This window comes from Mustela nigripes, chromosome X, assembly GCF_022355385.1.
Source record: "Mustela nigripes isolate SB6536 chromosome X, MUSNIG.SB6536, whole genome shotgun sequence".
Lineage (NCBI taxonomy): Eukaryota > Metazoa > Chordata > Mammalia > Carnivora > Mustelidae > Mustela > Mustela nigripes.
In genome coordinates this window covers 77,337,446-77,359,657 of record NC_081575.1, presented here as the reverse complement: position 1 = coordinate 77,359,657, position 22,212 = coordinate 77,337,446, and the positions used below count along the sequence as shown (strand labels likewise).

At 43.1% G+C, this 22,212-nt stretch overlaps 2 protein-coding genes and 1 pseudogene across 6 annotated transcripts in view; 2 read left to right on the top strand and 1 right to left on the bottom strand.

Moving 5' to 3' along the window:
- Window positions 1–677: 677 nt before the first annotated feature.
- On the bottom strand, window positions 678–9,835 carry APEX2 (apurinic/apyrimidinic endodeoxyribonuclease 2). The gene is made up of 6 exons (XM_059386062.1): window positions 9,582–9,835; window positions 8,503–8,586; window positions 6,405–6,585; window positions 5,718–5,864; window positions 4,916–4,985; window positions 678–1,936 (listed from the first exon to the last, which is right to left on the bottom strand). Exons 1-6 carry the CDS (start codon window positions 9,736–9,738, stop codon window positions 1,028–1,030), a joined length of 1,548 nt encoding a protein of 515 aa, XP_059242045.1. The 5' UTR covers window positions 9,739–9,835; the 3' UTR covers window positions 678–1,027.
- LOC132007516 (small EDRK-rich factor 2-like) lies at window positions 7,937–8,113 on the top strand (annotated as a pseudogene).
- A 7,337-nt stretch (window positions 9,836–17,172) lies between the features above and the next one.
- The window catches only part of PFKFB1 (6-phosphofructo-2-kinase/fructose-2,6-biphosphatase 1), a 116,874-nt gene continuing 111,834 nt past the window's right edge, over window positions 17,173–22,212 (top strand). For 3 of the 5 annotated variants that reach the window (XM_059386118.1, XM_059386117.1, XM_059386119.1), the window contains exon 1: window positions 17,173–17,496. In XM_059386118.1, the coding sequence (XP_059242101.1) occupies window positions 17,400–17,496 (97 nt within the window). In that variant the 5' untranslated portion in view covers window positions 17,173–17,399. The remainder of the gene's footprint in view (window positions 17,497–22,212) is intronic. The other 2 variants (XM_059386116.1, XM_059386115.1) reach the window with 1 other exon arrangement.

Here is a 22,212-nt window from a genome sequence, read left to right as displayed (position 1 = left end):
TAGGGATTCTGATCCAGAAAGAGGAAGATGGCAGACAAAAACTACACAGTGAGTTGCATACGAAGAGCTGAGACACTTAGCAGGTTTATTTGAAATGGCTCCTTCCCAATAGTTTCAACAAAAATCGAGGGATTGACTTTTCACTGGTAAACCTGGAAACCCTATAGAAAGGACCTACCAGCTCTATTTTCCAAGGTAGGAAAAATACTTGGCTATAACGAACTCTTTCAAGGAAATGCTCCCAATCTTTACAGGTCATAGTGCACAGAAAACATTTGCATGGCGCACCTGGGTGAACGAATGTTACTACCTCCTTAGGAGGTACTCTCTGCTGACATTTGTGTTCTACCTGTCAACTCCAGGGCCATTTCTTCCCACTATAAGCCATTTTGTAGCAGCTGTGGGACACAGCAGTTGGGAAGATCTGGTTTAAGGATATGCAACCCACCTGAGCTTTCTAACACACCAGAGCCACCTCTTTTGCTGATCTAACCTCAGCCGTGTAGGGAATCTTTACAACTCTACAGAGCATGTTTATGGTAGTACCACTCCTCCTTCTTCCCCCCTTCCTAGAAGTTGTATTATCAGGCTACAGGCAGCTGTTAAACCTAGTGTTGAGGTAATGTCTGACTCAACTTCATGAAGCACATCCAAAATGTCTACATGACATTATGTACTAAAACAAAAATACAGACTTTATTCAGGCACAGATATATTTCTCAGCAAGAAAGAGAAGGGTTTAAAACCAACTTCCTGGGGTAACTTGTTCCTGTGCACTTCTGACAGGAAGGTAGGAAGTGGAGTGGGGAACTGGGTCACAGCATTAAGGAATAAGAAGCTCACCAATGAGGAGGAGCCAGGCAGGAAAAAGAATCAGAGAGGGCTTGAAGAGGAAGAGGAAAAAGGTTCGTCAGGAAAGTGGAAGAGGAGGAGACGTCCTTGGGGAAGAAAGAGGCAGCTTAGAAGGGAGCTAGCTTCAGATTATGTACAGGGTTGACCATGCCAGACATCTGTACTTTGGGTTGGTTCAGCTGGGCCTGCTCCAGAGGAAGAAGTTGCAGCGGGAGGAAGGGTCAGTGGGAGGACCCTGGGGCCTGGCACACATATAGAAGTGGCGGCCCAGATTGGGTCCTGGCTTCTTCACGGTTCGCATCACACATGGCTCCCTGTGACCCCCACACAGGGGCATGGGCAAGGGCCCCCGCAGCACAGACTTCCAAAAAGAAGTCCGTACCTCCTTTTCATCCTTGGCCTCTGAAGCACTGGCTGGCCCCTCCACCACTTTTGTCATCACCTCCTCTTCTGGAGTCTTTGGGGTCATGAGGGCAACCACACTACGCAGCTCCGAGATAGGAGAAGCTTGGGGACAATTAGAAGATGGCTGGAAGTAGCTTGTCAGGTTTTTCTGGCCTCTGCTGGGGTCAGCCTTACTTGGCCGAGGCCTGGTTGAACGCACACAGGCTTTGTTTTGGTGCATCTGTATCCGGGTTTGTTTGCTGAGTCGCAGTGTTGATTGCTTGAACACAGGATCTTGTTTGAGATGAACTAGGAAGCGAAGAATCTTGAGCTGGGTACCTGCAAACTCGGGGAGGAAGCGGGTGCATAGAGGTGGGCACTGTTTTGCTGGCACAGAGGACACACTCAAGACTGCACCCACGGGACAATGATCAGAGCCCATCACCTCAGGCAGCCGGAAGGAGTCCTGGAAGGTGTCTATTACCAGGGTCCGGTCCCCCAGCACATAGTCAAGCCGGGAGCCATAATTCAGGTGGCGGGCCCCACTGACTGCAGACCAGCAGGTGAATGCACCCTCCTGCTTTGGCTGGAAGCAGCGGTAGCTGTCAATGAAGGGCCGTATAGGGGACCCAGCCTGGCATCCTAGGTTACTGAGCAAGCCATCCATCCACTTGCGCCCTGGGTCCTCTTCAAAGCATTCCTGGGGAAGAAGGAGAGGGATGAGACAGAGGCAAAACTAGATGCCTAAAACTGGAAGAGACTTAGACTAACTGCTTCATTTTTAAGATAAGAAAATGTGAGTGTCCCAAAAAAGATTATTACTCAGGGTCACATGGCCCACAACTGGCAGAGCTGGGATTAAATGTTAAATCTGAAAGCTTGTTGTTTGCTTAATCAAAGCAATTCTCAGAACTGCTCACCAAAAGGATGGAAAGCAGGAAGTTAAAGGTGGTTATCTCTCGGAAGTAGGACTGGGATTAGGAGGTAAGAAAACTGCTACCTTTTCATTTAAACCCTCTAGAACTATCTGGCTTATTTTGTGGGTGTCAAAGGCCTCACAGACCATCTCCTCTCTCCCCCACAAACTCCTTAGCTGAGGAGTTCCAGAAATCCATACCTAATTACTTCCTTTGGCTTATCCATCCATCCTATCCATCTGGCCCACCCACTCACTCAATGAAAAAAACGTTTAAACAACACTGATTATGTGCCAGGCATGGTACTAGAGACAAAGTGGGAACCTGAGCTCATCCAAGGGATCAATGAGGCTTCCTTTCAGAAAGTGATCTGGAGCTGGAAAGTTAAGGCTGAGCAGGAGCAACCCAGGCAGAGGGTGTTATAAATTGTGATTGCAACCTCTGTAATGGGCCTGTGGAGAGAGGAAGCATGAACTCAAAAGACAAAGGGAGACCAGACTGGGGACCAGCAGACCAGCAGGAGATAACTATCATAGTCTATATAAGCAAGAGATGATAATCACTTAGACTAGGGTAGAGCCAGAGGAGACAAATAAAAACGAAATTAAGAGATGATTTTGAACTAAAATCAACAGTACCCATTGATTGTGGGTACTGTAGAGAAGAAAGACAATATTAACACAATTCCCAGGCTTCTCGATGGAGTAGCCAAGGAGATGATAGTGTTATTTAGGGAGATGAAGACTAGAAAAGCCAGGCTTTTGGGAAGTGGACATATTTTGCTATTTTGAAAAGACTGTGTTTGTCATGTGATCTGATACTATTAGTCTTTTCCTGGCAGGAAGAACGTAAGAGGTGCACTTGAGAGATCTATGATAGTTCTGAATGAGGAAGAAAAGGCATAAAGTTATATGACACTATTGCAGGAAGGAGAAAGAACAGACTGAGTTAATGCCCGATGAGAAATAAGGTAGGCAGGGACTGAAGGCTTGTACTTTGTAATGTACACTCTCTTCCCTGTCACACTACCACCACCATTCTTTCATTATCTCATTTCTGTTCACTTTCCCTACTTGGAGCCACATCTGTTTATGTAGCTCTTCTCTAAGTTAATCAAAAGACTCTTCCTACAGCCCCTTCTCTGAGCTAAGCCCAATGCTGAGTTAGACTATACCAGCCTAAGTTACTGATCGCTCCCCTCGTGAACAAGCTGAGAACCGGTTTGTAGATTCTAGGGCAGTAGTTCTGAAGCCTGACTGTACAAGAAAATCAATCTGGAACCTTGTAAAACATACTGCTACCCTGGCCCCACAACCAACAGATTCTAATTTAATTGGTCTAGGGTGGCACCAAGGTATTTTTGAAAAATATTTTATTTATTTATTTGACACGGGGGGTGGAGAGAGAGCACGTGCACATGAACGGGACAGAGGGAGAGGGATAAGTAGGCTCTCCAGTGCAAGGAGCCCAATGTGGGACTTGATCCCAGGACCTTGGAATCATGACCCAAGCTGAAGGCAGCCGCTTAACCAACTGAGCCACCCAGGCATCCCTAGGGTGGCACCAAGGTATTAACATTCTTATAAAAGCTCCTTGCTCTAATGTGCTGTCAGGGAATGAGAACCACTGGCCTAGAGGGACTCAAAGATGAAAGATTCATACAACAGCAACAACAACAAAAGAGAGGGTACAGTGAGAAAAATAAAAATGAAAATAACTTTTTCAATGGGCTGAGAGGAGATAACCTAGCTGGAGTGGACAAAGTATGTAGGGGTACTGAAGATGGAAATGGAGATTAAAAAGCCTTCGATGCCAGGCCTAGATGTTTTCTCTGTATTGCAGAGGTAACAGGGAAGTATTTAAAGGTCACGAGCAGGAAACAGTGTATTAGGGAAATGATCAAGGCAATGTGGAATTCAAGGACCTCAAAATCTGGTCCCCAAAGGACTTTCCCACCCCATCTCCTGCCACTCACTTACCTTCTCCTGTCAACCCCTAACAAGAATGGTACTTGCAGTTCACCATGCATACCAAGCAAATTCTCACCTTGCAGCCTTTGCTTAAGCTAGAATGCTTTGCTTCCCCCACCCCAAAGCTCTGTTTTACTCATCTTTTAAAATTCAACCATTTTCATAAACAAGATGAAACCAGAGAGGGAGACAAACCATAAGAGACTCTTAATCTCAGGAAACAAACTAAGTGTTGCTGGAGGGGAGGGGGTTGCGTAGGATGGGGTGGCTGGGTGATGGACATTGGGGAGGGTATGTGCTATGGTGAGTGCTGTGAATTGTGTAAGACTGATGAATCACAGACCTGTATCCCTGAAAAAAATAATACATTATATGTTAATTTAAAAAAATTAAACTACTTTCAGATGCCTCCCTAATGTCTAGACTGGCCCAGGAATCCCATTTCTCCAGGCTCCCCTAGACTGCCATCTCTGCTTCAGCTCTGAAGATATCTTTCTATAATTGGCTGGTTGTAAGTCCACCGCCCCCCCACCATGCTGAAACCTCTGAGGGGACAAGAGCCAGAACTGACTGGTAACTGAGTCCTCAGCACATGGCTCATGACCAAGTCAAGGGCAAGACAGTAATGTTTCCTGTGTGAATGAACAATCTTCAGTGCTTTGAGAAGTTATTTCAAACTAAGCTCTGCTTTTCCACGAAGGCAGCTACCCTTGGACCCAAAATCTAGCATTGGTTGGCTGGCTAAACAGAACTACAGTCGGAAGTGAGGAAAGGGGCCTAGAAGAGCCTTACCACGTTGACTGCATCCCAGTGGTCAATGGGGCGGTGGGCTGTATTCAGGTCACCCAGAATGATCACATGGCTAAAAAACATGACATGGGATTATCAACTAGACACTCAAGCAAGGGAAGCATTAGTCCTGGCCCATCTACTGTCCTCTAGGCCCAAGAACTCAGATCAACCCCTCCTCACATTTTAAGGCCAAAGTGGGAGCCCATAGCAATGCACAGCTCCAATCTTACCATAATATTGCTAAGTTTTATACCTGACCAATCCAATCCTGATCTCCAAAGATGACATCATTCCCTATATGACATGACCATCTCACTTATCTCTACCTAATGGTTTCTTTCTAGTCCTGCAAAGTTGAGGCCAGGTACTTCTCTTAGGAAGTATCCCTTGATTACTCTAACCCACCCTCACTTTCCTGTCCTTCCCTCAGACAAGACTTTTCATTTGCTCCTGGGCACTTTAGCTTCTTCATCTCATTTCATCCTTAAAACTACTCTGTAGTAGGGATTCATACACTCACTTAACAAAAGAAAATAAAGCAGAACTAACCTCGGGACTCATCGTGAGTAAAAGGAGCCAGGAAAGGTGTTTAGAGGTATCTAAGTACAAAACCCATATCTATATCACTTTACCTGTCCTCACAGCTCATACAGTGCAGAGCCCATTCAGGTAGGCACGCTGATATCTCCAACAAGGCTATAAAGGAACTCAAAAGACAAAGATCCCATATCCTTCCAATAGAGCTTGACACCTAAATGGGTTGGGCACCTAGAACAAGCTAAAGTACTCAGGCTTACAATACCTGCCAGCTGCCAGGAGGGCTTCAGCTCTGATCTGCAGCAAGCGATAAAAGCGCATTTTAAAGGACAGCCGCTCAGGTTTCCCAGCATCCGCATGGGGACAGTACACGTTGATTAGGGTCAAGGTCTTCTCTTTCCCTTCCCATGTGCTGAGAAGAGACCACCCCCCAAAACACAAGAAAAAGTCATTTCCAAGCCTCCTTTCCCCCCACACCACGTGGCTTCCACTTAATGTTGCCTGTAGGATGGATGTGAAGAAGGGGACAGAAAGACATGAATGTACTGGCATGCACAGGACTTGGGGACTGACTACAGGTAAGGCAGGGAGGGGGCACTAGGATAACATCCAGGTAAACCAGGTGATGGTGCTTCCATTCACAACAGGACATCCAGAAAGACAGCAACTTGGGGCAATGAGCTGCTAAGTTGCATTTGATGTGCCTGTGGTAATAAGAGAGCTGAACCTCCCAGCCAGTTCCCCTTTGTAGAGATGGGGAACTCAAACCTCACAGGGGAACATGATTTGCCCAAGGTCACACAGTGAGTAACCCAGCCAGAACTAGAGTCCAAGAAAGGCAAATGTGGGACATTTTCCATGATGAATATATGTTTGTTAAGGTGAGCTTCAGAATCACCATACTAACAGTAGAAGCAACAGTGCTCAGTGACAGGGGGATGTGGGCTCTTACCGGATCTTGTGTTGTGTGAGGAGGGCCCGGCCCTCACTATCCAGAGCCCGAAGCTCCTCTTGGGTGAATTCATCCATGTTTCCATAGCAACCCACGTCCCCAACATGAGTGGCAAGTAGGCCACTCAGGCCTTCTTCAGCAGCCATGGGGGTAGCGCTGTCCTTACAGAATGTGGCTACACCTGGAGGAAGATAGGATACTCTGAATGTGCCTAGAAGCCAATAGCCTATTACATATCTTATTGCCCCCACATAGGTCCCCCAAATCATCTTCATCTAGTGTGGCAACTCTCTCAACTCCAGGGCCATGGATGGCTCCCGATAGACTGAGGCAATTCTACTCAAATCCTGGAATGTCAGTTCCTTCATCTAAAAAAGCCACAAGGGGGCACGTGGATGGTTCAATCAGTTAAGCATCTGCCTTCCGCTCAGGTCATGATCCCAGGGTTCTGGGATGGAGCCCCGAATCGGGGTCCCTGCTCCTGCTGCTGCTCCCCCTGCTTGTGTTCCCTCTCTCTGTCAAATAAATAAAGTCTTAAAAAATTAAAAAGCCACAGAACAATAATAGCTACTAGTCTAAGTGTCTTACATGAACACGTGGTAAGTGCTCAAAAAGTGTTAGCTATTATTATCATCACATGGACTAATCTGTTTAATCCTTATACAGGCATACCTCAGTATATTGCAAGTTCAGTTCCAGAACACCAAAAAAACAAGTATTGTAATAAAGCAAGTCAAATGAATATTTTGGTTTCCCAGGGAAAATAGAAGTTATGTTGTTACTGCACTGTAGTCTATTAAATGTGCAATAACATTATGTCTAAAAAATGTGTATGCCTTAATTAAAAAACATTTTATTGCTAAAAAATGCTGTCATCTGAGCTTTCAGGAAGTTGCAAGCACTGATCACAGATCACCATAACAAATATGATAAAAAAAGTTTAAAATATTGTAAGAATTACCAAAAAGTGACAAAGAAACATGAAGTGAGCAAATGTTGCAGGAAAAATGGTGTCAAGACATCTGCAATACAGGGTTGCCATAAAACCCTTCAATTTATAAAATATGCAATATCTGTAAAACATAATAAAGTGCTTAACACATATAGATATATAAATTCATATATTTGTTACATACTTATTTACATTTAAGTTTATACGTATATCTATATATAAACATACACATAATTACAAAACAAGGTATGCCTGTACTAGCTGTAGGAGGTAAGCATTATCTCCATTTCTCAGCTGAGAAACTTGATGCATAAAAATGCTGATTAACTTGCCAGAGGGTACACAGCAAGGAAGTGAGGTAGGATTCAAACCCTGGCAGTCTGGCTCCAGAGCTCATACAATTAACTACCACATGACTGACTGTGCTTTCCAAGTCAAATAGGATAATTTTACACATAAAAACTATCCTTCACATAGCTTTATGTGACTTTTAGTTCTGTGGACTAAAAGCCTGGGGGCCTGCAACATCAGACAGAGTGAGGGGATGCAACAGAGGTAGGCCAGAGCTCCTGCGGTCGCCATGACCCATGGTAACCAGTGTTAGCTCAACCGCCAGAAGAATATGAAAAAGCAGAGCTACTAGTTTAAGGGGAAGTACCAAGGTGACAGGCTTTCTGCTGATATGTGCAAGCAGAGGGAATAAGAGATCGTTCAGCAGAAGCAGAAAAAGGCAAACAAGAAGGAGGAACCCAAGTAGCTTTAAGCCTCATATCTAAGCCTCTAGGCCTCCCCTGTGTATCTGGAGCCAGGCCCACCACGCTCATGTTTTCTCCTGTAGTGCTCACAGGTCCCAGCACCAATGGCATTCCTTTTGCCCTAAGTCTGCAGTGGATCCCTTTTGTGCTTCCTTCCCCTCAGGTAGCCTCTCTACCCCTGGGCCATCCTGGGAGCCGTGGGGGTACCCTTTCCCAGTGTTTTTTTATTCCTGTGGGACTCACCCCAAAGTATTAAAAGCAGCTTTGTAACTTCAAAAGAAATTTAAAAGTAAAAACCTGAGTTTCTTATTACTTTATTCAATACTAGAAACCCTTTCACCCCCAACCTGCCGCCATCACTAATTTACAGTTCCCAGAAAGCCCCATTTACCAGAATAGCCACTGCGGTTGCGGCTGAAGCTGAAATAGGAGTTATAGCCCTCAATGATAGCCAGAGGCTCTCTCAGCACATCCCCTACAAAAAAAAATGTAAGATTGTGTCAAAGATAAAGGTAGGGCCCCAGACACAAAGGTCTGGAATTCATTGCACACATCAGAGCCAGAGTTGGGAGGGAAAGGAAGTATCAGTGATTAGAGGAGGAACTAGAAAGGTGGGGACTAGAGAGGGAATTGATATAAGAATAAGAAGGAGGAAGGCTATGGAATGGGAGGAGGGAAATTAGGTGGGAGGAAGCTAGTGATTAGGTGAAAGGAGGGAGCTGGAGGTGGGAAATGGAATATGGGAGAGAAAACTGGGAATCCGAGCTGGGGATATGAGGTAGGAGAGGGAGGTAATTAGAGGATCTAAACTGGGGATGGAGAAAAAGTTGTTAGAGGGTCTTAGAGGGGGGTGTAAGAGAGAGGAAAGGAATGGGGGTTGTTGAGCTAGGGTGGGAGAGAGACAATCAGGGGATCTAATCTCTGTGTGGGACATGAGATAGAAATGATAAGAGGTTCTGAGGCTGGGAAGGAGAAATGGTGGTAGAGCTCTAGGGGATCTGAGGGGAGACCTGAGGATCCGAGATGGTGAAGTAAAAAGGAAGAAATCAGAGAGTCTGAGCTGGGGTCAAAGATGGGGTGGGAATTAAAGGATCTGAGCTCGAGGCAGCGAAAGAGAATTGGGGAATCTAATTTGGGAGTTGAAGCTGGACAGTGTGTGACGAGGAGGAAATCCGGGGTACTGAGCAGGGGCAGGAGAATGAGTAGGAATTAAGGGATCTGTGCCAGGATGAAGGTTGCACGGGTTAGGGAATTAAAGCTCTGCTGACGACAGGAGATGAAGCAGGAATTAAGACATCAAGCTGTAGTGAGAAATAGGGGTTTAGGGGGAGGAGATCAGGATTCTGAACTGGGACTAAGAGGAGGACTCTACGGATAGAGAAATGGTGAAGTAAAATGAGATTAAGTAGGGGACAAAAGTTAGTGTAAAAGATAAAGTATGATAGGGATCCTGGATTTTTGAGCGCTCACTGGTCACTTTGGTCTCCTGAAGGCAGACGATGTCGGCATCCAGCTTGTCCAAAATGCGCCCCACGGCCATGGCGGCACAGTTGCTGGGCTCCTCGTATACCATCCCTTGCAGGGGGCTCCGGATCCCATTGATGTTCCAGCTCACCACCCGCAACATCTCAACAGCGAACTGCAACACCTCACAGTCAGCGCCCAACCCAGGGGACACAGGATGGCTGGACACCCCACCCACTCCCGAGTTGGTCAAATCCCGCCTTCCGCATGCATTAGCGCATGCGTTCTCCTGCGCGCCACAAAGCTCTTGGCGCAAGTGGGGCGGGGCTTCGATCCCCCCAGTTCTCATTGGCGGGAGGAGCGGAACTTGATGGGGTGGTGCAGACGCCTAGGAGGAACGAATGCAAGAGAAAGTCCTTCACCTAGGCCCCTCCTCCTCCCGCTCAAAGTGGCCCAAGCGTCAGAGTCTGTCTGCCTTTACGTGCGGCCCACGGGAGCCCGTTGTGCTTCCAATTACTTCCAGATAGGGCTTCGCCACTTTTTAAGCCGCAGAACCTTATACGAAACCGCGCGGCAACCGAAGCCCCGCCCCCAGTGCAACTGACCTTACCTCCAAGTGCGCCTCTGGCATCCTGGGAGTAATCGCTGTAACAGTGCTTGTGTGGGAGAGGGGAAGCTCGAAGGGAACTGTGCAGCTAGAGGGAGCAGTAAGAAGTGCTCCAGTGGAATTAGACTTAGGAGAAGGCCCCTGGTTTTATAGAGCAAGGGGAGGGGAAGAGAGGAAGCTGTCTCATGCCCACCCTATAGCCATTATTTGTCTTGGGCCTCTTAACATTCCTAAGGACATGGCCCAACATAACTTTTTCGTGGCTCCATTTCTCAGATGAGTAAAAGCGAGGCCCAGGGTATTTAAGTGGGCTACCCAAGCTCCAGAGCAGCACTGTCTCCCAATGTACCCCATGGCTTTTCCATATGCATTATTTGTTTCATTCTCTGGACAACCCTGTAAGGGGTATTAAAGCTAAATATGACAAAATGAGTGAATTCACCCCAGTCGCACAGAAGTGGTAGAGCCAGAATTCAAAGCCTATCTTAATCAGCCCAAGGAATACTTTCCTGAATAAGTTTTTCCTAACACCCACACACCTCCCCAGTTAGATTTTTTCCTCTGGGTCCCCACAGCACGCTCTGGTCCATTCTGCCACAGCACTTATCTGAATGCACAGCTACCATTGATTTCTGTTTTTGTCACACAACTGCCAGCAACTTGAGAGCAATTACCATGTCTTTTAAAAAAAAATTGAGGGAGAGAGAGTGCACGCACACAAGCAGGGGAGCAGCAGAGGGCGCTGCAGAGGGAGAGGGAGAAGTGGACTCCCAGCTGGGCAGGAAGCCCAGTGTGGGACTTGATCATAACCTTAGGGAAGGCAGACACTTACCGGACTGAACCACCCAGGTGCTCCATAGAGCAATGACCATACCTGATTTTATCTTGTTAGCCCCATCCTCTAATCTAGGGCACAACATATATTAGGAGTCGATAACTATTTTCTAAGGGAATAAGCAAACACAGGGCAAATGCAAAAGCAACAGATTAGTGACTTGTTTTTGACAACACAAAAATAGGAATAATAGACATGCCTAATGTCCAAGGAAAAGCATGGCTTTGCATTCTTAGGTTTCTCACTCCAAACTGCAAGCATAATTTTTTCCCCAGAATTCCATAGCCTTAGAGCCATCATCCTCAATGTCTGCGTAAAAGGTGCAAAGAGCTGCTTTTCCTCCAAGAAGACTTAAGGTTACCTTCCAGTTGTTGCCATCAAGCTAAATAGCTCTACAATCAAAGTAAAAATTTTGGTTTTTCATGCTTTGGTGGTTATTGGCTCAGGATTGAGTCCCAGGAGTGGGATAACTAGGACAAAGGAAATTAACATTTTTATTGCTCTTGCTTCATATTGCCAAATCACTGTCTAGTAAGAGAGCGTGCCCATTTACACTGAAGACCAACCTGCAGCTCAGCCCCGAGGAAATCCAGATCTTGCCTGTCTACATTGCTGGTTTTAATTTCCTCATTCTGCAGTTGCTTGTTAATATTAGTTCTGACCTTTGGGGCAAGGTTAACACATGGTTGGCCTGATGAAAAAAGGCTCTGGATGGCTCAGGAACTTCCTTGACAACTAACACAGCTGGTATTTCAACAGAGTGCGCGCATACACCTCTTATCAAGGGTACTTCCACAGCCTTTTCAAGGAACCAACCAACGCCTCCAGACTCCCTCTTTGATGCCATCTCTGTACCTGCTTTGAAGGTCTAAATGCAAGAAAGCTGTGTGTTGGATAATTAGTGATGGAAGAAAAAACCTCTAGGAGAACAGGTATGTGAGACAGAAGGGGAAATAGATAGAGGTACACAAATCCAAATCCATTCTTTAGGCTCTCTGGTAATTTTTCTTTATATAGGGTTACTTGAAGTGTGCCTTAAAGGGTATGGGAGAATTGGGGGAAAGACAATATCTATATCTAATTATCTATCTATCTATCTATCTATCATCTATCTATCTCTCATCCATCCCAACCTGTCTTTGTGGGACACTGACCCAAAGGGAATTTCCTTAGCACCTTAGAAGTCTCTCTATTTCGATCTATTCCAGTTTTGAGTGATCTGGATGGTAGGAATTATATCTCGCCATGGTGTATAAAGTAGGTCTGGTTTGCTGTGGCACTTTGAACAAGGTGTTCACCTTCTCTGGGCTTCAATAACCTCCTTACTGAAATGGAAATTGAAGTCCCTGGCCTACCTCCTTCAGAGTTTTGTCTCCTGTAGGAGAACAGGAACCAAATTTCTGGAGATGTTTCAGGTTTTCCATGCTCTGTCTGAGATTAGTGGTCCTGGTATTTTTCTATCGCCTCCATGGGTAATACCACCCACAGGCCTCCAGCTCTTCTCCCAGTGACTATGGTCTGTAGAGAGCCACTCTTAGGACTAGGATGTAGTGAGCCTTGGGCTCCAGGCATGGGGTTGAATATAGTGGGGGAATAGTGAACCAGGGCAATGGCTGCAAAGGAAGTGGTACCTAAGCTGCTGCCACAAAAGGCCTAATACTCACGTATCAGCTCATAAACTATAAGCATGTGGCCAATCTCCCCTGTATACTCTTACCCCTCACAAATGCATTTATACCCACACACTCCCAAGAATTACTAATAGAGATACCCCATTTGTGATTTTGTAACCCATGGGTATGGTCTTAATAATGTGTTTAATAGGATTCTCCTACATACCCCCTGACTTTGGAGGATGGTTAGGATCTATGGGCCTCAGGAAGTCACACTGTGTGCTTTTTCTTCCTATAATTAACCCCATTTTAGAATTCGTGGTTCAGATCTTGGTCTTGAGTGAGTCTCTGATACTGAGTGAAAGTGAACTCTTTTTCTGCTACCAGTTAATTGGGCTTTTTCGGGGTAGGGGACTTCGTATTTTGTTTATTCTATTCTACCACATTCAGGGTTGAGAAACTTTCTAGATACCTCCTTCTACTTTCAGATCTAGTTAGTTTGCCCACCCCATTCCCTGCATAGATCTCAGTTATAATGTTTACCTTCCTGAACGGGGATTCTTTGTGTATATGTTCATCTCATCAAGGAAAGAGAGATACAGATTGTACAACTACTCATTAAGCAAGTGTCTCCTCTTTGCTAGGACTTGAGCTGGACACCGGAAACACTGATCACAGATCATCGAGGTCTAGTCCCCATCCTCAAGGAACTCACAGTCCAGTAAGGAAGCATACCAGTAAAAACTGGTGGATACGTGCTCGGATAAATAGAAGCATATAGACAATATGAGAACCAAAGATAATGCCTGTCTCAGGTTACAGGGAAAAGTTCCCAGAAGAGGCAACATTGAACCAGTTCTTGAGGAGTGAGTCAGATTTCATTGAGAATGGAAGGAAAGAGAAGGCAATTCAGGTGGAGCAAAGGCTCAGAGGTAAAAAGTACATGTCATGTTATGTTTGGGAACTCACGGAGTCAGCCAGTACAGTTTAAGCATGGGGGTCTAAAAAGAAACATGGCTAGAGAATTAGGTTGGAGCTTGATTTAGAACAGCCATCCTGAGAACTTTCCACAAAGCTTGTTTAGTTTTCCTGGTTCTAGGATCAAAGTTGATAACAGAGTAAACAAACAAACAAACAAAAACCAGACAGCCCACGTACCACAAAAGCAAAGTAAAACAAAACAACACATCAACGATAAACAACCAGCTAGCTAGTTCCAGTTCTAGGCAACTTTAACTTGAATTTTCAAGCCTGGACCCCAGGCTTACCCTTTCAGACCTTGCCAATAGCCTGCTAGCCTCCTATCTCAGATTTCCTGCTGCTAAAATTACATTTCTGCCTCTTGTCAGGGTCATGAGGACAAAACTGTAAACAGAGATGGAGGTTCATATGACTGGTTCAGTTACCTTGGACAAGCTACTTCCCCTGCCTAGACCTTGGTTTCCCTATGAGACTAGTGAGAATGTAAGGAGCAACTAGGATATGGAATATGTTGTTACTCTGTGGGCAATGGAAACTTTACATGTAAGATTATTCGCATTGAAAATCAAAATGAGGGGCGCCTGGGTGGCTCAGTGGGTTAAAGCCTCTGCCTTTCGCTCAAGTCATGATCCCAGGGTCCTGGGATGGAGCCCCACATCAGGCTCTCTGTTCCATGGGGAGCCTGCTTCCCTCTCTCTCTCTCTCTCTGCCTGCCTCTCTGCCTACTTGTGATCTCTGTCTGTCAAATAAATAAAGAAATCTTTTTAAAAAATCAAAATGAGATTACCTTATATCTATCAGAATGGCTAAAATAAAAAACACAAATAAAAAGTGTTGGCAAGGATGTGGGGAAAAAGGGAACCATCTTACACTGTTAGTGGGAATGCAAATTGATGGAACCTCTGTGGAAAATAGTATGGAGTTTTCTCAAAAAATTAAAAATAGAAATACCATATTATCCAGCAATTTCACTACTAGGTATTTACCCAAAGAAAATGAAAACACTAACTAAAAAAGATATATACACCCCTATATTTATTGCAGCCTTATTTACAAAGCTAAGATATGAAAGCAGCCCAGGTATCCGTCAATAGATTAATGGATCTGAGTATAATCTCTACACATACACATACATACTTATACACACACAATGGAATACTACTCAGATGTAAAAATCATAAAAAGAATGAGATCTTACTATTTACAATGACATGGATGGAGCTTGAGAGTATTATAAGTAAATCAGTCAGAGAAAAACAAATATATGATTTCACTCATTTGTGGAATTTAAGAAGCAAACAAAGAGAAAAAGACAAAAAACAGTCTTAAATACAGAAAATAAATTGGTAGTTGCCAGAGGTGAGGCAGATGAGGGGAGGTGTAGAATAGGTAGAGGGGATTAAGTGTACACTTACCTAGATGAGTACTGAGAAATGCATGGACTTACTAAATTATTATACTGTACACCTGAAACTACTATAACACTGCATGTTAATTATACTTCAGTTAAAGATGTAACAAAAGATGTAATACTGCAATGTCAGAAATAGAAAAAAAAAAACTCAATAGCTAGCAAAGCCAATGCTGAGGAAAAAAAAATAGCATTTGCAGAGTAATACTTATTAGGAGACTCATTAAAATTAAGAGCTGTATCTCTTCCAAGGTCTAGTTCTCAGACTCTGAAGGTTCTGAGATCATTTGGAACACCACATTCTTTAGTCAAGTTAAATTGATCAATTAACAACAACAACAACAAAGCCTTTGACTGGGAAAATGAGGTCCCCCGTGTTCTACTCCTGACTTGGGAACTTGTTTGGGCACAGGACCTTAGGAAATACTTCCCCGCTCTAGGCCCCACTTTCTTAACAGAAAAGGTTGGATGAAATGGTTTCTAGGGCCTTCTGTATCACAAAACCAAAAAAGTAAAAATAAATTTATCTTTCTTATTGATTGGCAGGAGTCTTGATTATAAATGTTAACCCATTATTATATGTTATAAATTCCCCTTACTGTTTCTTGTATACCCAGAATTACATTAGAAGTTTCAGATCAGCCCAAGAGGTGATTGATCATTTAATTCACAAAGGGAATAGGTGTTGACTAATGTATTTTGAATATTTCCCAGGTTGCTTTATATGTGTTAACATGTTGAGTTTTCAACAATCTTAAAAAGTAGGTAGAAACTCTAATCAGATGAAAAAACTGGGGCACTGTAAAGTTAAGTTTTCTGCCCAGGATCTCATAATGGGACAAGAGGTGGGACTCCACTCAGGTAGTATGGTTCCACATCCCATTGCTGTTAACCACCACGATTCACGCTGTCTCAGTAGATTAATTTAGATGGGCAGGCTCCCAAATGTACTGAAGATTTGGAATGATTTGTACACAACTGGAATCTAACCTTTGTATAGACTAGGATACTAAGAATAAACTTTTAAGGAGCTTCTTAAAAGGCAAAGTGTAGCCAGGAGCATTGGAGGAAAGGGATTAGGGATTTCTATACCCAAGAGCTTGTTCCTGTGTAGCCCAGCTCAATGGAAGAAAGTTGAGATTCCTTGTAGCCAATCATTGGAGATTCATCAGGGGGTGGGAAGGTTGCAAAAGAATGAAGTAAAAGTACACTTGGACATATTCCAGGTAAACTGTGTCATTACATGTGCTCTTCCCCCCAGGGGAATGGGGGAAGGTAAAGTAGACTTATCTGGGTGGGATGAATCTGGCCTATGGACTTGTCCTACTTTGAGGTCATTGCTCCCTGCTCCCCACACTCAGCCTGTTGCAGCCTTCACCCTAAACCTCCATCTCCACAGCTTGGCCTGAAGAACTGTAGTCAGATTCTGGATCAGATCATGATGCCTTTCTCCCTAGGGCATGTAATGGCAGCTGACAGCCATGTGTCCAGTGCTTACTATGTCTCCTCACAGAAATGGCTGCATTCACTTTTCTTCCCAAGGTGTCAGGTTTACTCTAATTTACTTAGCCATGGCTGGAGAGAACATAAAGATGATCAGATGGTGCTCCTCTCTCTCAAGAGAGCCCCCAAGCAGCACATTTTAGGAAGGAGAGGCCCTGTGGTAGGAAGGGCAGCAGAATTCACAGAAAGACAAGAGTTGCAATAATATTTTGGGTAGGGGGAAGCAGTGAGATAATGAGCCTTCCACTTCCAGTTCTGGTTTTTGATTGCTAGCTCAAAACATTGCATTTTTAGGGATTTTGTTTGTACTCAAGAACCTTGAATTTCTGATGTGGATCTCTGTTTCTGGGTTAGAACCTGACATTCTAGTTGGGCCCATTTTTTTTTTTTTATTTCAAAACTGTGAAAGTGGCTGAGACCTGACTTCATCACCTTTACCTTTTCCACCCCACACAGGATATAAGCACATGATCTTTGGTCTTTTATTTGCATGTTCTACTAGTCCTGTCTTCATTGGAGGAAAATATCTGGCCAGTCTTGCTGGCTGCCTTCCCTGCTGGGCTCCAACTTATCGGCTATGTACACAGCCCTTGAAGTTCAGAGGCCTCTGCTGACCTCTGCCAAACCTCTCTCTCTGCACCCAAGCCCCCACTGTTACATACAGGCACAGAGGCAGGCAAGTCAAGCAAGGACTTGGAAAGAGGAGAGGGGGCTGGAGACAGGCTGCCAGAGGGCTCATAAGTCCAGTGCACCTCCCTGTCCCAACTTTGTCCACCTGCTGCTTTGGCCACATTAACAGAAGAAACAGCTAGTAAAACAGGAAGTGAGACCTAGTACTTTGTGGACAGTGGTGTCATTAGCTGTGACACCGAAGATGTCTCAAGAGATGGGAGAGCTCACCCAAACCAGGTTGCAGAAGATCTGGATTCCACACAGCAGTGGCAACAACAGGCTACAGCGGAGGAGGGGCTGTAAGTGTGGTTTGCTTTCATGGGCTTCAAGGTGGTGGTAAAGTGGGTGTAGAAGAACCGCAAAGACATGCTCTCCCAACATCTACCCCAAGCCCAACCTGAGAGTTGGACTAGATAAGCAGGTGAATATAACAGCTGTAGAACAACAAAAGGATAATGTCAGAAAAGATAAAGAATAAGAGAAAGAAAGAGAGAGATGAAGGACAGAGAAAGAATGAGGATTAGGTGAAGACAATCTTAATCCATGGGATTTTTGACTAGGCACTTTTTTTCCTTTCTTATCCAGAGCTTTTTTGAAATTCTTCTTGCTTGAAATTTGACATTGCTAGATTGGAACTGCTCATTGCTAACCTAGAATGTTTTATTTTGGTGACCTCAGTGAAGTGTCTGTAAATTAGTCCTGTCTAATAGTGCTTGGCTAAAATAAGGTAGTGGTTGCTGGCAAAATTTCTCAGGGAACAGGTGCTGGATACACAACAGTCCCATGCCATTGGTCAGTTTTGCTCCTCCTTTTTCTCAAGCCTCTTCTAATAAATCTATACTTGTCTGAGTTGGGAAGGTCTGGGTATCCTGTCTCCTGCATTGCCTTCTTGGCACACATGGACACTTTCGCTGCTCTGGGAATTTGAGAGAGAAAACACTCAGTCTCTCAGGAACAGCCTGCTGTGTAGGGTTCACTTTGACAATTTTAGAAATCAGAGACAAAGGAGAAGCAAACAAAAGTTGTAACATTTTTTTAAAAACACTTAAGTATACCATTTCCCATAGATAACAGGGGAGGGTTGTAGACCAAGGTGTTTCTAACCCAAGAATTATGCCCTGAGGAACTGTGAGGTGGGCAGACTTAAGTCAACTGTGGACTGTGGGACACAGACATTTTGAGGTCCAGCTGACCAAGGTTCCTCTATGCTAATGCTAGAGGGGGCCCAGGCTCAGTGCTAGTGGGAGGAGAGGTAGTTGCTTAGAAAATACTAAATAAATATTAAATATTTATTTACTAAATAAGGTGTGATATTAAATAAAGTGTGTAGTATGCAAGATGTAGATAAAGGAAGAAGAGGAAGAGGCAGAAAAAAACCAGCCTCCTGTTCTCTTTGCTTCTCTCCACCAGCCGTTTCACTCATTCATCCAGAGATCTAGGAGCTTGGATGAGACAGAGAAATACATCCCACCCCCATACAGTCAACCACTTTAATTCTTTCTGAGGGGCTGTTGGGTTTAGTTGGCAAGCAGGCAAACCAGTCTCTGCATACCTGGGTCCTCCAGAATTAGGGCCTTTATATTCCCATGAACTCTATCTTTCAGGTTGTAGAAATAATATACATTAAACACCTAATATAGGGGCACCTGGGTGGCTCAGTGGGTTAAGCCACTGCCTTCAGCTCAGATCATGATCTCAGGGTCCTGGGATCAAGTCCCACGTCGGGCTCTCTGCTCAGCAGGGAGCCTGCTTCCATTCCTCTCTCTCTCTCTCTCTCTCTCTCTCTGCCTGCCTTTCTGCCTACTTGTGATCTCTCTCTCTCTCTCTCTCTCTCGTCAAATAAATAAATAAATAAATCTTTAAAAAAAAAAACACCTAATATAGTCTCTGTCACATAGAGGGTGCAAAACAAACATATGCTTACATTAGTTCTGAGCCTCTCTTTCCTCAGATGCAAAACAGAACTAATAACTATTTCTCACACTGTGTTGTTGGGATGATTCAGTGATTTGGAGGTCTGGATCCAGACTGCCTAGGTTTGAATCTCGGCTCTCCCACCTCCGGCCTCTGTGACTTTGAGCAAGTCTCTTTACCTACCTGTGCTTCCATTTCCTCATCTGTAAAAGGAAGTGAATAATAGTGTTGTTGTGGAGATTAGAGAGTAAAATATATAAAATGCTTAGAATGTCCAGCTTATAGTAAGTGCTCCATAAATATTAGTTATTATTTAAACAAGAAGGTGAGTGTGTGGTCTTTCTGCCCATTGTATCCTCAGCATCAAGCTCAGAACCTGGCACATAGCAGACGTTTAATGCTCTACTTCCACTCTACTACTCACCATAGGCAAGCCTTGGCTCTATGTGCACAAGACAGTTACTCATTAGTGATTGACTGAATTATGTCAGCCTGCAGACACTATAAACTTAGTGTTTGCCTCACCTCCCTTGCTGGGGAGTCTATTTACCACCAAAGGATCTAAATTATCTTTTGCTTGGAGCATCCTTTCTAGACCAACCTTGTTTCAAAGAGGGTGGTGGGTGAAGAGGTGAACACAATCAATGATGTGGTTCTGAGAATTAAATGCATTAACGTGTATAAAGTGCTTGAAAAGCTGTGTATGTCCATCCAGATTTGTTTTCTCAGTCAATGTTTTGTGTGCCATCTATATTATTTTTGCATATTGTTAAGTTGCATATTGTTAAGTTCTCTTTGCTGCGCAATACTACATTTTGTGAATACCTCATGGTTTGTTTATCCATCTGTTTTTCTTTTAAGGATTTTATTTATTTCTTTGAGAGAGAGCATGCGAATGCGTGAGAGAGGGAGAAATCATGAGTAGAGGGGGCAACGGAAGAAGCAGACTCCCCACTGAGCAGGGAGCATGATACAGGACTCTATCCCAGATCCCTGGGATCATGACCTGAGCCTAAGGCAGCTGCTTAACCCAGTGAGCCACCCAGGTTCCCCTATCCATCTAACTTTTGATGAACACTTAACGTAGTTTCTAGGTTTTGGTTATGAACAATACTGCAGTAAAATTTTTTGTCTGCATAAATTTTGGAATCAGCTTTTCAAGTTACACACACGTACACACACAGCATTTCGGGATTTTGATTGGAATTGCATTCACTCTGTAGATCAATTTAAGATCAAATTAAGATCAATCTCTGTGACATTGAGTCTTCTCTAAACACGCCATGTCTCTCCATCTATTTAAAGCCTTTTCATGTTATTCAAGTGAAGTTTTATAATTTGAAGGCACTTGAACATCATTATAAGAAATTCCTTTATTTCTTGTTGCTATTGTAAACTATGCCCATTTAGAAGACTACATTTTATAGCAGTTTATTGCTAATGTATACAAATATAATTGTAGTTTTTGTATATTGCATTTATAATTAGAAAATCTGATCAATTTGCTTATTAATTTTGATAATTTATATGTAAATGACAATTTTCTTTCTTTACCTCCCATCTTTATATTTTTATATCTTTTTCTCTTATATTACTGCACTCCTAGGACTTCTCATCTCCAGGACAAACACACCATTTTAAGTACAGTGATGAAAAGAAGTGTTAACAGTGTGCATTGTTATGTTGATACTAATTTTAAAGGGAATGTTTTTAAAGGTTCACCATTGAGTAAAATGCAGTAGTTTATTGTAGATTTCATTTAATAGGTTAAAAGAATCCTAGGCTTCTGGGTGGCTCATTTGGTTAGTGTCTGTCTTAGGTTTGGGTCATGATCTCAGGGTCCTGGGATCAAGCCCCACATCTTGCTTCCTGCTCAGTGGGTAGCCTGCTTCTCCGTCTCCCTCTGCCTGCCCCTGCTCCTTCTTAATCTCTCTCTTTGTCAAATAAGTAAATAAAATCTAAAAAAATAAAGGAAGCTCCAGTTTATTCTTAGTTTACCAATAGAATTTTTTAAAATGAGTAGATTCTGAATTTTATTAAATGTGTATTCTCTATTTCTTGAGATGACATGTTAATTTTCTATTTTAATTTACTAATGTGAATTACATTAGAGATTTTTATTGTGTTAAACTAATCTCACAGTCCTAGGATAAATAAAAACTGCTAGATTTAGTTCATTAATATTTTATTTAGGAATTTGATATTTTGTTCATGAGTGAGCTTGGTTTCCAATTATTCCATGGTTCTCATATATGTCTATTTGATTTTAGTGGCATAAAATCAAGTGGGAATGATTTCCTTTCATTCTATTTTCTGACAGATTATCCAAGGAACTATGTGTTCTTCAAATATCTGGCTCAACTTTCAAGTATAAACATCTGAACCTACTATCTTCTTTATCAGAAAAATTTTAACTGATGCAATCTTTTAAATTGTTATAGAATCATTCTAGTCTGCTATTTCTACTTGTTAAAATTAAATTATGGTTTTCCAGGAATTTTTCTGTCTCATATCACTTTCCAAATTTATTTGCTTGAAGTTCTTATATTCGGATTTTTAAATGTTGCACTTGCAGTTATGTCCTCTCTTTTGTTCTAATATTGTTTATTGGTATCTTCTCGTTTTCCTCTTGATCAGTCTTGCCAGAAGTTTGTCACTCTTTAAAGTCTTTTAGACATAATCAACTTTTAGCTTTTTACTTTTCTGTCTTTGTTTTCTATTAAACTATTTTTTTCTTATCATTATTCTATTTCTTTCACTTTCTTTTGATTTTTCTTTTTAACTTCTGGAGTTAGATAGTCTGCTCATTAATTTTCAGACTTTCTTGCTTTTGAGTATAAGCATTTGATGCTATCACTTACTTACTAAATAGAAGTGGTTAAAAAAATAGGACTGATAGTCCTCAGATGCATAATTGTATGGACATAAGAATTTTTAAAATATTTCCAGATTATTTCAAAAATAAACACTGTTCTGGCTTTCTTAATTTCCTCACCACTTACCCCATTGTCCTGGAAACCTCACCCCTTTACTCAGGACAGCTGGGACCTACTAATCACCATTTAACAACTAAAGGGTTAATGCCTGACATAGTAGGAGGG